Source organism: Labrus bergylta, chromosome 5, assembly GCF_963930695.1.
Source record: "Labrus bergylta chromosome 5, fLabBer1.1, whole genome shotgun sequence".
Lineage (NCBI taxonomy): Eukaryota > Metazoa > Chordata > Actinopteri > Labriformes > Labridae > Labrus > Labrus bergylta.
Window position 1 is genome coordinate 23720241 of NC_089199.1, and position 14865 is coordinate 23735105.

The 14865-nt window shown below is 41.1% G+C and overlaps 1 protein-coding gene across 1 annotated transcript; it reads left to right on the forward strand.

Moving 5' to 3' along the window:
- Nucleotides 1-11946: 11946 nt before the first annotated feature.
- On the forward strand, nt 11947-14430 carry LOC109998376 (nuclear factor 7, ovary-like). Its single transcript, XM_029281055.2, has one exon. The coding sequence runs from the start codon at nt 11947-11949 to the stop codon at nt 13327-13329; it is 1383 nt and encodes a 460-aa protein (XP_029136888.2). The 3' UTR covers nt 13330-14430.
- Nucleotides 14431-14865: the final 435 nt, after the last annotated feature.

Below are 14865 nucleotides of genomic sequence, written 5' to 3' on the forward strand. Positions count from 1 at the left end.
TTGTTGTTTGTGTGTGTGTGTGTGTGTGTGTGTGTGTGTGGGGGGGAGGGGGGGTGCTGCTTATCTGAGGATTAATGAAGGTAGCAGGTGAGGTATGTGCACTCGCCAGAATGTGCAACAGAGAATCACTTATTAATGTGTGTGTGTGTGTTAGTACATATTTTCATGGATTCATTCATCTTGATAATTTTGTGGACATATCTTTAAATTGTGTCAGCCATCTCACAGTAATTCTACTTTTGGGTCTGTGAAGCTGTAACCTTAGATGGGTGAAGCACCTAAGTAGTAGCAGATCTATAAATGGATAGGAGCCAACTATATGTTGTCAGCAACTGTTTGCTAGACAGAGAGTCTACATCTGATACGTATACAAATCAGTGTCATGTCATCTTTATTGTTTTATAGTGATGTACCCAAATGGAAAGCAATTTGTGGGCTGTACCTTCTAGCAGAATATAAGCAACACTGTGTGATGAAGACTTTGCCATTTTGCCATTTTGCCCATGATTGTCAATGATTGTGAGATGTTGGTCAGCATGGGTCAGCGATGGTCTGCACTTTGTGAGCCATGTGTGTTGTGTTTCTGTGTTGTCTGACCATGGCTGAATAAATCTAAGATGATCCACAGTCTGTTTCACCATTTCATCATTGTCCATCTCATACAGAAATAACCCCCACCTAACAGTACCTGTCTGTGTGTGTTGTCCTAACAGTTATTTTGTCAACCAAAAGGTGAGCGAGAAATGTGACATCGAAGGGGCTTTGGGTTCTGTTCAAACCAATAAACAAATATTACAAAAAGAAAAATGGCCACTGATCTCTCTGAAGTGAAACAAAGTTGTGAAAAAAAGTAGAACTGACAAACCAAATCAAAGAAGTGCGCAGCACATTGTGTACAAAAAAATTATCCTAAGTGTAAGGCCGGAGATATGCTTGCAGCCATCTGTGTCATGAGTGTAATTTTTGAAAATACTTAACGATATGAGATGCATGTAGCTAGACAATGCCACAAGAGGGCACACCGGGGAGCTCAACAACCTGGTGTGTGGGATGTAAACTACAAACAGACGCTTGAGAAAGTTACTAGAATTTTAAAGGTAGAGTCAGAAGCTCTTTCCTACAAAATAAAATACAGACTTCAATCGTCCCTTCTGGGCCTCCATACATGTGTGGTGGTGACTGTGTCTGCAGAGACTCTGTCCTCTGACTGGATTTTCCTGATCTGGTTTGTTCTGGTTGACTCGGGACGTTTCTGTAACCTGTCAACTAATTGCTTTTGTCTCTCCCTTGGGTGTGTATGGTTGGGGGTGATTGAGGACGGTGCAAATAAGAAGGCAGAAACTGCCCGGCTCTCATCCCTCTCTCTCTCCTGGACTCCTGAGAGTCACAGAAGAAAATCTATTCAGTATCAATGTTGTCTGAGTAACCTGGTAGAGTGTTTATCCCTTTATTGCGGCTTTTGTTCATTGTTTTAAGGGATCCTGTGGTTTTGGTGGTAGAGGGTGAGTGCCCGGTCCGACGGCCCTGTGTGGGCTGGCTTGGGTGGCTGACCTTTCTTTTTTGTTTTGTTTTGTACCCCAGGTTTTCAGCTTATAGTTTTGTTGTTTCTTTGTTTGATTATAAAAATAACCCTTTTCTTTGAGATGATTTAATCTCTGATTGATTTATGTTCGACTCCCCAGTAAAAACAAGTCATTAATTTAGGGGTCGTAACAAATGCTGCAAAGAAAAATTCTATTGACTCTAACTTAAATTCTGAGCTCAGAACAAATAAAATATTAACTTCAATAATCAGTAGTAACATCAGATCATGTTGACGTCTGCAGTGTTAACATGCGAGCAGAGCTTAAGATGAAGAAAATCAACAGATAGCTTTGGTCCCTGCCTCCACAGCAATTTCCATATTTGTAAGAAATGTCAACAATAACTTTGATGTCAGCCGGCGCTTACTAGTTTTCTTTCTCTGATTATAAAAGCCCTTAATAATAATATAACAATAATTATTTGTAAACCCATAATCATTTAAATCAGTGTTTCACATCCAAAGAAGAAACCTCTAACCAGCAATCAGCACTTTTGTTCTCAGTGAATGGTGAGTCGCCGTATCAAACATCAGCCTGGTAAGAACAAACGTAAGAACACTGCAGTGAAGAGAGAGATGGTCACAATTGACAAAAACGGGACGAGGATTTTAGAAAACCAGGGAACATATAAGTTCAAAACTAGGATCTCTGTTCAGCCTGACGCATGCTTGCAGTGGGCTCCATTGAAAGTAGACGGACTGCAGTGTGTGCTGTGGAACAAATGCACTTCAGTCAGTTCACTCTCACGGTTGGCAAATATACCTGGGCAGCCCGCACAAGTATCGTCCATGTGTGGGCAACAATGTCCCAAATCCAAAAATGAATGCAAGTCCCAAGAAATGCAACGACGGAAAGCCACACAAAATGCATTAACTTTAAGTTCACTACAATGCAGAGTAAAAAAACACCAATCCTGGAAACACACGTAAAAGAAGACGAACTGCACATCCCATGATCAGCAGATCTGTGCAGTGAAAGAATGACAGGAGTGAGGTGAAGACATCTTTGTGGTCCATGCATCGTTGACTGCTGTGAGAAAAAAAAAAACACCGGAGGTGTTTGTGTAAAACGTATGTAAGATCCAGTTTTGTGGTTCTATTTCAGATTTAAATCCCATCTCTCTTAGTATGAGTGTTGGATTTACTTACCTTCCCTGCTGAGACGAGAGTGAAAAAGTGAAGACAATAAATGGCGTGTGTGTGTGTGTGTGTGTGTGTGTGTGTGTGTGTGTGTGTGTGTGTGTGTGTGTGTGTGTGTGTGTGTGTGTGTTTGTGAGTGAGTGAGTGAGTGAGTGAGTGAGTGAGTGAGTCCCTGAATGTAAAGAATGAAAAACAGTCAAAGCAAACCGTAATCGATCAAACAGACACAAATAAATGAGAAGAAGTGAGATGAATTAAGAATAGAATTAAAATAGTGAGAGGAAGAGGATGTGTGTGTGTTTGTGTGTGTGTGTGTGTGTGTGTGTGTGTGTGTGTGTGTGTGTGTGTGTGTGTGTGTGTGTGTGTGTGTGTGTGTGTCTCCCTCAGAGATCTCAAGACAATGACTGGTGAGTAAATGTGTTTAGCTCCTCTGGTCCGACTGCAGTGTCAGCTCAATATCAATCACCTGCTCTCTCTCACATCCACACACACACACAGACACATTCACTTCATCATTTACAAACAAGCCCACATCGTCTTCCTCTTTTAATTCTTCCCTTTATTTGTCATTTATTTAAATCTCTTTGATCGATGAAAGTGAATCAGATCGAGTACAGAAGCACATCAATATTCAAGCACGTCTCTTGGTGTCTTTCATCCCAATCATTCAAACACAATCACACACACACAAATACATACACCTTAACACACACACATTTGTATTTAGTTACATGTCTTGACCAGAACCAAACCTCTTTTGTTTGGGACTCGATCCCTTAGTGAACTGAATTCATACCTCAAAATCATCACAGTCAAATATTTAGGCGACTGCATATTATGAGACATACAAAGAAAAAAAACTAAAGAGATCTTTGTCTGCTAGATTACCACATGTTACCTTTAATTTAGGAATAAACTTCAGTTTGATCAATACATACGTCCTTAGTTTTGGCTGAGACAGAACATTTTTAAATCATTTGTCTTCATACTTGATCCAGAGCTTATCTTTCTTTTCCTTTTTTTAAGATTTATTTTTGGGCATTTTGTGTTTTTAATAGAGAGATGAGACAGTGGATAGAGTCAGAAATCAGGGAGAGAGAGAGTAGGGAATGACATGCGGGAAAGGAGCCACAGGTCGGATTTGATCCAGGGCCGCCCGCTTGGAGGACTATTAGCCGCCATGCATGGGGCGCGCACACCAACCACCGCGCTACAGCACAGATTGTTCCTGTAAATATACGTCATAACCACCTCCTCAAAAATTAAATAAAGCTAACTTCCTCATGTAGAGTTATGTTTTTTCGCTCTTCAAAAATACTTTCTTTCTGCTATAGACCAGCCCATGTTACCCTGAATTGCTAGAGCTTGTTAAATTCTAAACAACCCCTTCTCTCCTAGTCCCCTTACACTCATGATTGTCAGGTGTTGAGTCACCAGACGGCTCGGTCAGGTGTTATGCAGCTTCTCGTCACAGCTGAATCACTTCTTTTGCTTCGTGTGGAGCGGTGCGAGTGCCAGGTCGCATCAATGCACAGTCTTGAGAAGTCCCAGCTCTTTATTGTGAACAAGCTTTCTTTGTCTTAACACCTGGATGTTTGTATCAGGGTCACCCAGACCACAAGCCGAAACGTGTTGGTCTAACCAAGTTAATCAAGTTGCTGCGGGAGCTTTTTCACCTCTTCAAGCCTTTCACTCTCACCTTGGAAGTCGATGGAGTTGTGCCAGAAAACCTGACTCTGCTTATTGTGTTTCAGAGTTTAGATTCCTGTTTTATTTTGTTTCCTTCTTCTTTTTTTGATTTAAAAAAATATTTTGGGGCTTTTTGTAATGGAGAGATAGGACAGTGCATAGAGTTGGAAATCAGGGAGAGGGAGTTGGGAATGACATGCGGAAAAGGAGTCACAGGCTGGATTTGAACCCGGGAGTACTACAGCCTCCATGCATGTGGCACGCACACTAACACTGCACCACCAGCGCCCCAGTTTCTTTCTTCTGTCATGATGCTTGTTTTCCTTATGTGGATTTTGTATTGCTTTACGTCCTAGTTTAGTCTTGAGTGTTTCCTGTTTTATTTTGTAATTTCTTATACTTGTGTTTCTCGGTGTGCTGTGAGTTCTGTGTCTTAAGTGTATCCTGTTTTATTTTGTAATTCTTTTCCCCAGTGTGTCTTGTCTGACTTCCTCCCTTTGATCGCCCCTATTATCTTTACCCGTTTCTGATTTACTCAGTGTTTATAATCTTTGTATTCCTTGTCTTTTGTGTCAGTTCATACTTCTACCAACCCGTGTTGATAAGTTGTACTTCCTAGTGTTCCTAGTGTTTCCTCGTGGCTCTTGATTTTTTTTATCAAAATGAAGGCCTATAGTCAACATGTAGGCAGTTATTTTTTTAAACTGAGGTTTTCCTCCTCTGGTTAAAAAAGTTCTCTAAAACATCTTCGTCCACATGAAAATGCAAAAACGCATTGTTACGGCTGAGATGATGAACACCAATGTCCTTGACATGTAAAAATGATCTCGCCATTCCTCTTCAACTACCATTTCATTTTCTAAGCCGTCCAATCAGGCGTCTCCGCTCGTCAACAAAGTGGGAGAGTAACTGTGTTTGTATGTGTGGGCAAGCAAAGAGTAGAGTTAGCAACGTTAGCATCAGCGCTAGTTTGGCTACGTCTGCCATTGCACTAATCTCATGTAAACTAAAGTGACAGCGTCGCACGATGACGTCACACGGAGGAGAAACCGGTGCACAGCGTGACGAAAACTCTGTTTTCCCCATCTACACAGAAACACCTTAAACTGAGTTTCTGAACATATTCACCCTGGAAGGAGAGTAGGGAATGACATGCGGGAAAGGAGCCACAGGTCGGATTTGATCCAGGGCCGCCTACTTGGAGGACTATTAGCCTCCATGCATGGGGCGCGCGCTCTAACCACTGTGCTACAGCACATGTTTTTGTCAGCCTTTTAGTTTTGTTATCTGCACCAGGGTCCTCCTCTTTGTTTTTGACGAACTGTGACACTGAGAAATTAATATAAACATTTTTTATGCATTTTTTAAAGTCTAACAAATAGCCTACTGCATATTTTTTTGTGTTCTTAACCAGTTGAAATGTTCCTGATATAAATCACTTAAAAGAGAATATTTATGTGGGTTATGTTTACTCAAACACAAACCTATAAACAGATTTTTGGAGCAGTCTCTCCATTTCCAGCTGTGGATTTTTACAATGGTTAAAGCTTTATATTTACCCTTTGAACAAGTGATGATCAGAAAAAAATGATGTCACCTTCAAGAACTACATCTCAAATTAATCCACATGAAGATGGAACAGCATCAACTAAACACACACACAGTCGGGATAGACCATCCATCATCCTTGTTTGGCTGAGGTTCCCTAACTGTTGCTTCATGAGGGATAATTCAGCCTGTTAACTCTCCACTGAGGACGAACACAAACACCTGCTGTCACTGTCAGTCCCTGCATGTTTGTGTGATTCCCCATCATCCTGTTCCTGTTTTTTGTCCAGAGTTTTGTGCATATTTGTCAAAGTATTCATGTTTAGACAAAGGGGGAGTAAATAATGAGTTTAATCTCCAGCTGTTCTGTGGTCTTACTCAGCAGCTCCCACTGCAAATATAAATAAAACTGCAGGAGCCTGAAGCAGAAGTGAGCCGACAAAGAGAAAAAACATGACGAGTGCTATGTTCCCTCAGCTTTAAAAATTATACACATCGAGATATGCCTGAAGCCATCATATGAGACTACTTAAAGCTGCAAAGATTTGCTACAATTTATCCATAAATATACAAATTGCATTATAACTGTTTACCCCCCTCTGTTCTGAAAGTGGCTGAACCACACACAATTCTGCTCGAGGGCTTCTAAAGTCGTAACCCAATTACAGATGTTGCAGAAAGTTTTACAGAAGTGGATTGAACACATCCAACCATACTGTTAACCATGCTGTCTACAAAAATAATTTCACCATCCAGATTCTCGCTCTGTCATTCTTTTTTTTTTTTTTAGTCCTGCAGCCCTCTTGTTTTAAAACAGAGCAAATAATTTACATTCACATTTTGCACAACCTAAAAGATGACATGTTTGACCCCTTAAAAATCTGGACACATTAACTAAACTGATCACAAGCAGGACTTTGGATCTAACACGGTTTGCTTTTATATTTGACTCCCAATATGCAAATGAAACACAGCAACACACTTGTTGTTTAATCATGAAAAACTGTTATTCATTCATAAAGTCACCCAACAATTATCTGCTACAAAAGAAGAGATTATTTATGTTTCAGATTTGGAAATGAAATTAATTTATAGAGCACATCCAAAAACAACTCACGTTGACCAAATTGCTGTAAAATCAATAAAGAAAAATCCCCAAATCCCCAAATCCCCCCCAAAAAAGGTTAAAAGAAAACCATGAACCATGAAAACTGACTAGTAACCCATGGCTGCTACGACCAGCGTAATAACTGTGCGACTTCGTTATGGCGCTGTTGCAGAATTTAACTGTGCACTAAGAAAAGGGCTAATATAATGTGAGGTGAATATAGTGCCGTGTTACAGCGGGGGTGGGGGTAGGTATGGGGCATTATTAATTAGGCTGACTGGGAATTAGGATTTTTTTAATACGTATATTTTGCAATAATGTAACTCTAATCAATCAAAGAATGCAAATAAATTAGAAAGAAATAGTTGAATTATGAGGGGGATGTGGGCTTGTTTGTAAATGATATATGTGTGTGTGAGTATTCTTGTTTTGCTATCTTTATAAGGACCAATAACAGTTTCCAACACTCAGAGTGAGGACATGTCTTTACTGTGAGAACATTAAGCCTGTCCTCACAATTTAATGCACAATTTTAAGGTTAAGACTAGATGTTATATTTATTTTTGTTTGGTTTGAGACCTTTAGTTTAACTTTGTATTCAATGGTTCCCAAATCCTACCATATCATTCAACTGATAGTCCTGGTTAGCACAGAAAAACAGACATTTGTGTATAAACTGTTATGAAACGGCCATGCGGTTGTCTTAGATGTGAACCTCAGTGGCAGCTTGTCTGCTCTCCTCTCTTCACCTTGTCACTACACCTTGTCTTTCATCCCGTGGTCTCTCTCTCTCTCTCTCTCTCTCTCTCTCTCTCTCTCTCTCTCTATCTCTCGCTCTCTCTCTCTCTCTTTGTCTGACTGTCAAATCCTCTCTTGTCCTACGTGTCTTCTTAAGTTGTTCAGGAGTGGCGGTCTGCCTTTTATTTAACCTTTCTCTATCAGAGTCACTACTGCCACACACATGCACACTCACTACATGCCCACATAATGGAGAGATCTATTGGAAATGCTAGGATTTTTGTATTCTCTTTTTCTTACTCTTATCTCCTTCTACATTTTGGTCCAAAACAATTGCATTTTCAAGATAATGAAAGTGCTTGAAAACTCACAACACGTTGCAGACTTGAAACAAGTGGTGACATTTTTAAGTTTTAAGGCGTTAATTGGCTCCATAGCACCCGTTAGAAAATAGAAATGAAGTGGCACCTGCAGCTACAATCATGTTGTAGTAGATACACCGGTTAGTACTCATGTTTTATGTGCAAGCCCTCGGTTTGATTTAACCAACCCTTACTAAACATTTTATTCAATTTACCTTAAACTTGGCCATGTATAAATAATATATTGATTAAAAGTTGTTCAAATCTTGAGTTTTCCTTGGGAAAGGGCAGGGCGCTGGCAGCAATTTCAATGTTTGCAACAAAATAAATAGTATTTGTCATATTTTAATGTCAAATATGCCCCAAATTTAACATTTTTGATAGTATTTGTAAGGAAGAAGACAAAAAGTTTGAATTCATCACGTTTCGACCAGTCAATCCGCTGATTTTGCACTGCCCTGCACCAATGTGATGTGCGTGTAACTACCTCCTTTTCCTTTGATAAGATTTGTAACCCAAAGAATTCTGTACCACCAACTAAGGCCAAGCAGAGGGTACATGTACACTTTGATGTCATCCTTTTTCCTCAACCTAATCCATTTTGAATGTGCTCAGAAAAGCCTAAAGACCATGAAGATACTTTATTATGAAGATTTGGAGTTAATCAAACGGTGACACTCTGGCAGGACAAAGACTTTGGTTCATCACCATCAAACATAATAAAACATGGACGTAGTGCAGTGACGTCACCCATAGGGTTCCGAAGAGGTGTTATGAAGCACAATGATGGTGGTCACCATATTGGAATTCCTCAACCTAACTTTCGATCAATCTAGTAACAGGCAAAGATGTGGAGCTAAGGTGGTTCTAACAACTCCTGGGTCCATCTGTCTCCACTTATCAAGTATAGGAATTATGAATAACTCTTTGTAAAGTTGGACATTTTGATATGGGACCCAATGAGGATATCTTCGCTTTTGGAGCCAGCCTCAAGTGGACACTCAAGGTTCTGCAGTTTTTCGCACTTCTGTAATTGGCTTCATTTTTCAACAATGAAGAATGCGGCTTTGCTTACACACATCTCCATATGCCAATTTCCATGTTTGGTCACATTGCCATCTACAGGCAAGTTAGACTTCAAATACATTTGCATTGCGCGGTCTACACTCCCTGTATCTTGAATGCGACATGGACGTTATCTTACACCACATTAAGAAAATAGCAGGCAATATGTAACGCCATTGTGCAAAAGCCTGAACAATTCAATGCCTTATTGACCTTAAATGACCATCAAGGACACGTCACTCCCTGAGTGCTACAAGTGTTGCTTGCAGTTTTTATGTATGTACAAATGTTTATCGGCCTCATCTTCCTCTCTCTCTCTTTCAGACATTTGTCACAGTGTTTATACTTATTGCACCACAAATCAATAAGGAATCCTGCAATGCATCATATTTTCATGGACAGCTTCAGTTCCTGAAGTGCCAAAAGATCTATTGATTCATTTAATGACTGAATGACTTGCAGGATCTGTCTCGTTTCACACAGAGCCGTCTGCTGCTTGTTTCTTCACAGTGATGAGACCCGGGAGGTAATTTATTTCCACAGTAACTGCCTTGCACAACATAAAGGACTGAGAGGAAAATTATTTGGGTGAGCAGTCAGGGATGGAAATGACTGCATTTATTTGTACAGAGGGTATTTAGCAGCAGGACATCAAAAAGAGATACCGGCAGCAATAAGGATGACTCTTTAAAACACACACATATTCACAAACTGTTGTGACCAGCTTCCTCTTTTAGTTGACCTCACCTTGTTGAGCCTGCAGACTACCTATCGATACTTCCCTCCGATCCCATTTATCAATACTCCACACTGCTAAATAACAACTTCTGATTCACATATCGATATCCGACACTGTTGTATCAAATTAGAGCTCTTTTTTCTGTCAATACCAAGGACTGTGTGTACCCAGGACTGTGTGTATTCAATTAGACAAGGGCAGGATCAATGGCGTGCGGCTACTGCAGCCATTCCTGAAGCCTTATCAATGCCAGCCGCCGTCCTGACAAATGATAACTCAGACGGATCAATAGGTTGTGCTGATGGTAACGATGCATCGCCCGGTTGTTACCCCTGGATCAGCACACTGAAACCTTACAAGCCCTCCAGAAATTGTTGAGAACATTTCAGGACAAACTGCACCTGAAATCTTTCTCATAAAGTATGCCAAACACTTTGTGGTTTGCAAATTTATATATGAAATGCTATGAAAAGCTACAAAAAGCTTTGCATATCCATTTCATAAAACACGTGTGTAGAAGAGCAATGTGTCCTTCAAAAACCTTTAAAACTTAACCTCTTAACTTCAGACTTTAGACTTTATTGTCCCCATGGGGAAATTCCTTCTCACAGCACCATTTCTGTCCAAACATACAATTCCCATCCAAAGAACTGTACATACACAAACACAGAGTCTAAAACAAGCAGAGTTAAACAACAATCAAGAGTTCGCACTCTGACCTGTTCAGTGAGGCCTTTTGTTCAGGGCCGCTATAGAGAACAAACCATATAACGTATTTTTGTAGGCCAACCCGAAAGTAGCATCACCATGGGGTCTAACGAGAATTCGCCTATGGGATTTTTGCATTGGATTTTGGATCACTGCAGAAAATAAGCTCTGTGGCAAACGCACGTTTCTGAAGCGTAGGCGTTTTGTTCAGCAGGATAATGATGCGGCTGAAAGAAGTAAAAAGCTAACGTTATGCTACAAGCAAACTACACCACAGTTGGATGATTGTGACGTCACTAGCGTTATGCTTCAGACGATCTCTGATAAGCTAATCAGCGTAGCTTGATAAATTGTTTACTAACATAATATTTGCCTTAACCTAAAGATTAAACCTGAGACATCTCCCACTAGTGAGAGAGTTCCCGGCCTCTGTGTCCGGCGTGATGACGTTTAATGTCCTCGACAACCACTGTAGTCACATTTAGCCACTTGTTAGCAACCGCCTTTTTAAAGACGCATAAAAACTTCAAAATTCACAAGTGGGAGTATTACCTAACGTAGTTTATGTGGTCTAACAAAACACCAACATCTCTTAAGCTTGTGTTAATCACAGACCTTATTTCAGGCATCTAACCACAAACCCATTCAAAATCCCCATTGACTTTTAGACGTTAGACCCCATTGCGCTCAAATGCTAATTTACTTCCAGGTTTTAGGACTCATTCCTGTGGCGCTCTATAACAGCAGGGATTAGGCTTTTCCCAAGGCCCTTCTGCACCTCAGTGCTCTGTACCTCCATCCTAATGGAAGTGGGTGAGGTGGGGGTCCAGTGGAACCTAGAAGGTGTTCTATTGAGGTTGCAGTGTGTGCGATGGTCCTGTTGTTGACTTCTGTTAGGCTGTGGGGGTGGAGACCAATTATTCTGGCAGCTGTGATTTTGATGTATATGAGTTTGGTGTTGTGTTTAACAGATATCATGTAAAAGAAGCAGGTGGAACAGTACATAAGGTTAAGTAAGATGGTGTTGTTAAATACTTTGGCACTTATTCAACAGGTCCTGGCAGAGCTCCAGTCCTTATAAGAACAAGACAAACAGGTTACTGATGCGATGAGATGTGTCACACATACAAAAGGACAATGAGATTCATCATAAGGAAATAAACACAAAACAAGAATAGACTGGGAGGAGTTTACTGACAACTCATGAGCCAGCTTTCGATTTTAGATGTTTTGCCGGCTGTGTTTTCAATCTTCACTCGCAGAGAAAATGGCTTCGCAGACGGAGAGGGAGCTCACCTGTCCTGTCTGCCATGAAATGTTTGAAGACCCTGTTGTCCTGTCATGCAGCCACAGCTTCTGTAAAGACTGCCTGAAGAGCTGGTGGAGAGAAAAACAGATATGCGAGTGTCCGATCTGTAAGGAAATCGCTCTATTTAGTGATCCACCACGCAACTTGGCTTTGAAGAACCTATGCGAGACCTTCTTACAGGAGAGAGATCGGGAAGCTCCTGCAGAGTCTGACGCTCTCTGCGGTCTGCACAATGAGAAGTTCAAACTCTACTGTGTGAACCATCAGCTGCCCATGTGCCTCGTCTGTCAGCATTCAGATTCACACGCTGGGCACAAAATGAGAACTATGAGAGAGGTCGCACAGGAGCACAAAGTGGAACTCCGGAAAACCCTGAAACCTGTAAGAGAGAAACTGAAAGTTTTTGAACGAGTCATAGCGAACTGTGACCAAACAGCAGAATACATTAAGGAACAGGCTTTAATCACAGAGCGGCGGATCAAGGAGCAGTTTAAGAAGTTTCACCAGTTTCTACAAGAGGAAGAGGTGGTCAGGATCTCTGCTCTGAGGGAGGAAGAGAAAAAGAAGAGTGAGGTGATGAGGGAGAAGATTGCGGCTCTGAACAGAGAGATAGCAGCTCTGTCAGGCACAATCAGAGCCACAGAGGACGAGCTGAGAGCTGATGATGTTTTGTTCATGAAGAACTACAAGGCTGCAGTGAACAGAGTCCAGCAGCGCCCCCTTCCAGATGATCCAAACCTGGTCTCAGGAGCTCTGATATTCGAGGCCAAACACCTGGGAAACCTGGCTTTCAGAGTCCACACCAAGATGAGGAAGATTGTTTCCGTCTCTTCTGTGATTCTGGATCCCAACTCTGCTCATCCAGAACTCGTCTTGTCTGAAGATCTGCGCACTGTTCAATGCAGAGAGAGACAGAAGCTTCCCAACAACCCAGAGAGGTTTTATTCCTGCCTGTCTGTCCTGGGCTCTGAGGGCTTCAACTCAGGGACTCACAGCTGGCTTGTTGAGGTTGGAAACAGTCCAGTGTGGATTCTGGGTGTAGCAGCAGAATCAGTCAGAAGAAAAGGAGACGTATTCTCAAAGTCTGGGTTCTGGAGAATCCTGTTTTATAAAGATGAATACACAGCATGGTCACCAACAGGACCAGAGACGGGAACAGAAGCTCTCCTCTCAGCGAAGAAACTTTGTAAGATCAAGGTGAAACTGGACTGTGACAGAGGAAAGTTGTCATTTTATAACTCTGAAACAAACACACACATACACACCTTCACACACAGGTTCACTGAGAAAATGTTTCCGTACTTTAACACAAACAGAGAAATTCCACTGTTGATATCTTGAGAGTCGCTGTAAAACCAAAGTGTACAGAAGAAGCCGGCACAATTCTCTTAATGATTAAAATGTGATCAGCATACAATAATTTGGGTTCATATGTGGACAGTTTTTATGGTTCATTCTCTAAATCGTTCTTGGTCTTGAGACCACTTTCTGAAGGTCTCAGTCTTGGAATCGAAAGCATTTTTACCCGGCTTGACTCGGTCTCAGACTGGGCGGACTCTGGATATTAAATCAAGACCGGTCAAGACCACCTCTGATTGGCTTTTTCCAGGTGATTAATAGAAAAACGAATAACTTCAATGAATTCATAATTCAATTTTTATCCCCCGGTCATGGCCACAACCTTCTCGGTGTTACGGCCTAAGTGAGTGACACGCCCCCCTTGCACACAAGATGATGATTCTTCAGATATATTTATGGTCTTGGTCTTGTCTCTGTCTTGCCCTGCCTTGGTCTTTGTCTTGACTCGGGTCTTGATCCCTAAATGTCTCAGAGCACTCTGGGTTCAGGTATGTCTTGCTCTCGGTTAGTTCATTGATTTAAATATAACTGGAAGGACTATTTTCATTATTAACAGATTGATACAGTGACAGCTTATGATTGCAGTGTTTAAATATGTACGTTTAAAACATATGTGGCTCAGTTGAATATTTAAACCTTTGAGTGGGTGTCTGTGTAAGGTTTGGTATGACCTGATGTAAAGGACGATGTTTGTTTGAATGTTTTTTGTTTGGTCTTTTTAACCTGTATTGTTATGTGTTGTGTCTTTTGGAATCACCTCTCTGCACAAGAAATTTACCTTTCTAGCTACTAATTAAGAAACCTTAACCTTCAGCTAAAAAAATGTCACTAGTGAGTGGAAAACCGTGTCTTTGTCACTGGTAGTTTAAAGATTACTTTAAGAGGTTTGATCTGGTTGGGGAGAAGTTATGGGAGTTAATTGGGCTGAGATGAGACAAACAGTGAGTGGAGCCACAGAGTCTTTTGACCTCTCTCTGTCTCTCTCCTTTTCTCTCGATCTTGATGTATAACTTGGGAATATTTTGGATTATTCCATATCTGTTTTTCTGTTTATTTTTGTCTAAATAAACATCTAAACTTTCATGAAGTGGTTCAGTGGATTTGTTTGACGTGAAGAACGGACGAAGGAACTTTAAGAGCGTCAAGCTAAGGCTTCATTACACTCCCTCAACAACCGCCCGATGCCCAGCCTCCACCATCATCCCGACAACCACCGGCGTCATCATTCATGGACGGCCTGCTCCAACCTCCACCTCAGCGGTGAGCAAGTGTGGATAACAGGAACGTGAGGAGAAGATATCCTTCCTGCAAATTATCCCATCTCCCCTTATCCTATTTTTCTTAACAATGAGTAAGGTCTTTTTCCTTCTCTTTTGTAAGGCGTCTCGAAATAACACTTGTTAAGAATTGCCGCTTTACAGATACTGATTGATTGAATATTCTTCACATCTGGTTAGCCTTCTAAAGGTTACACACGGGACATTCTGCATTACATGTTGGTGTGGTCATGCACTTGAT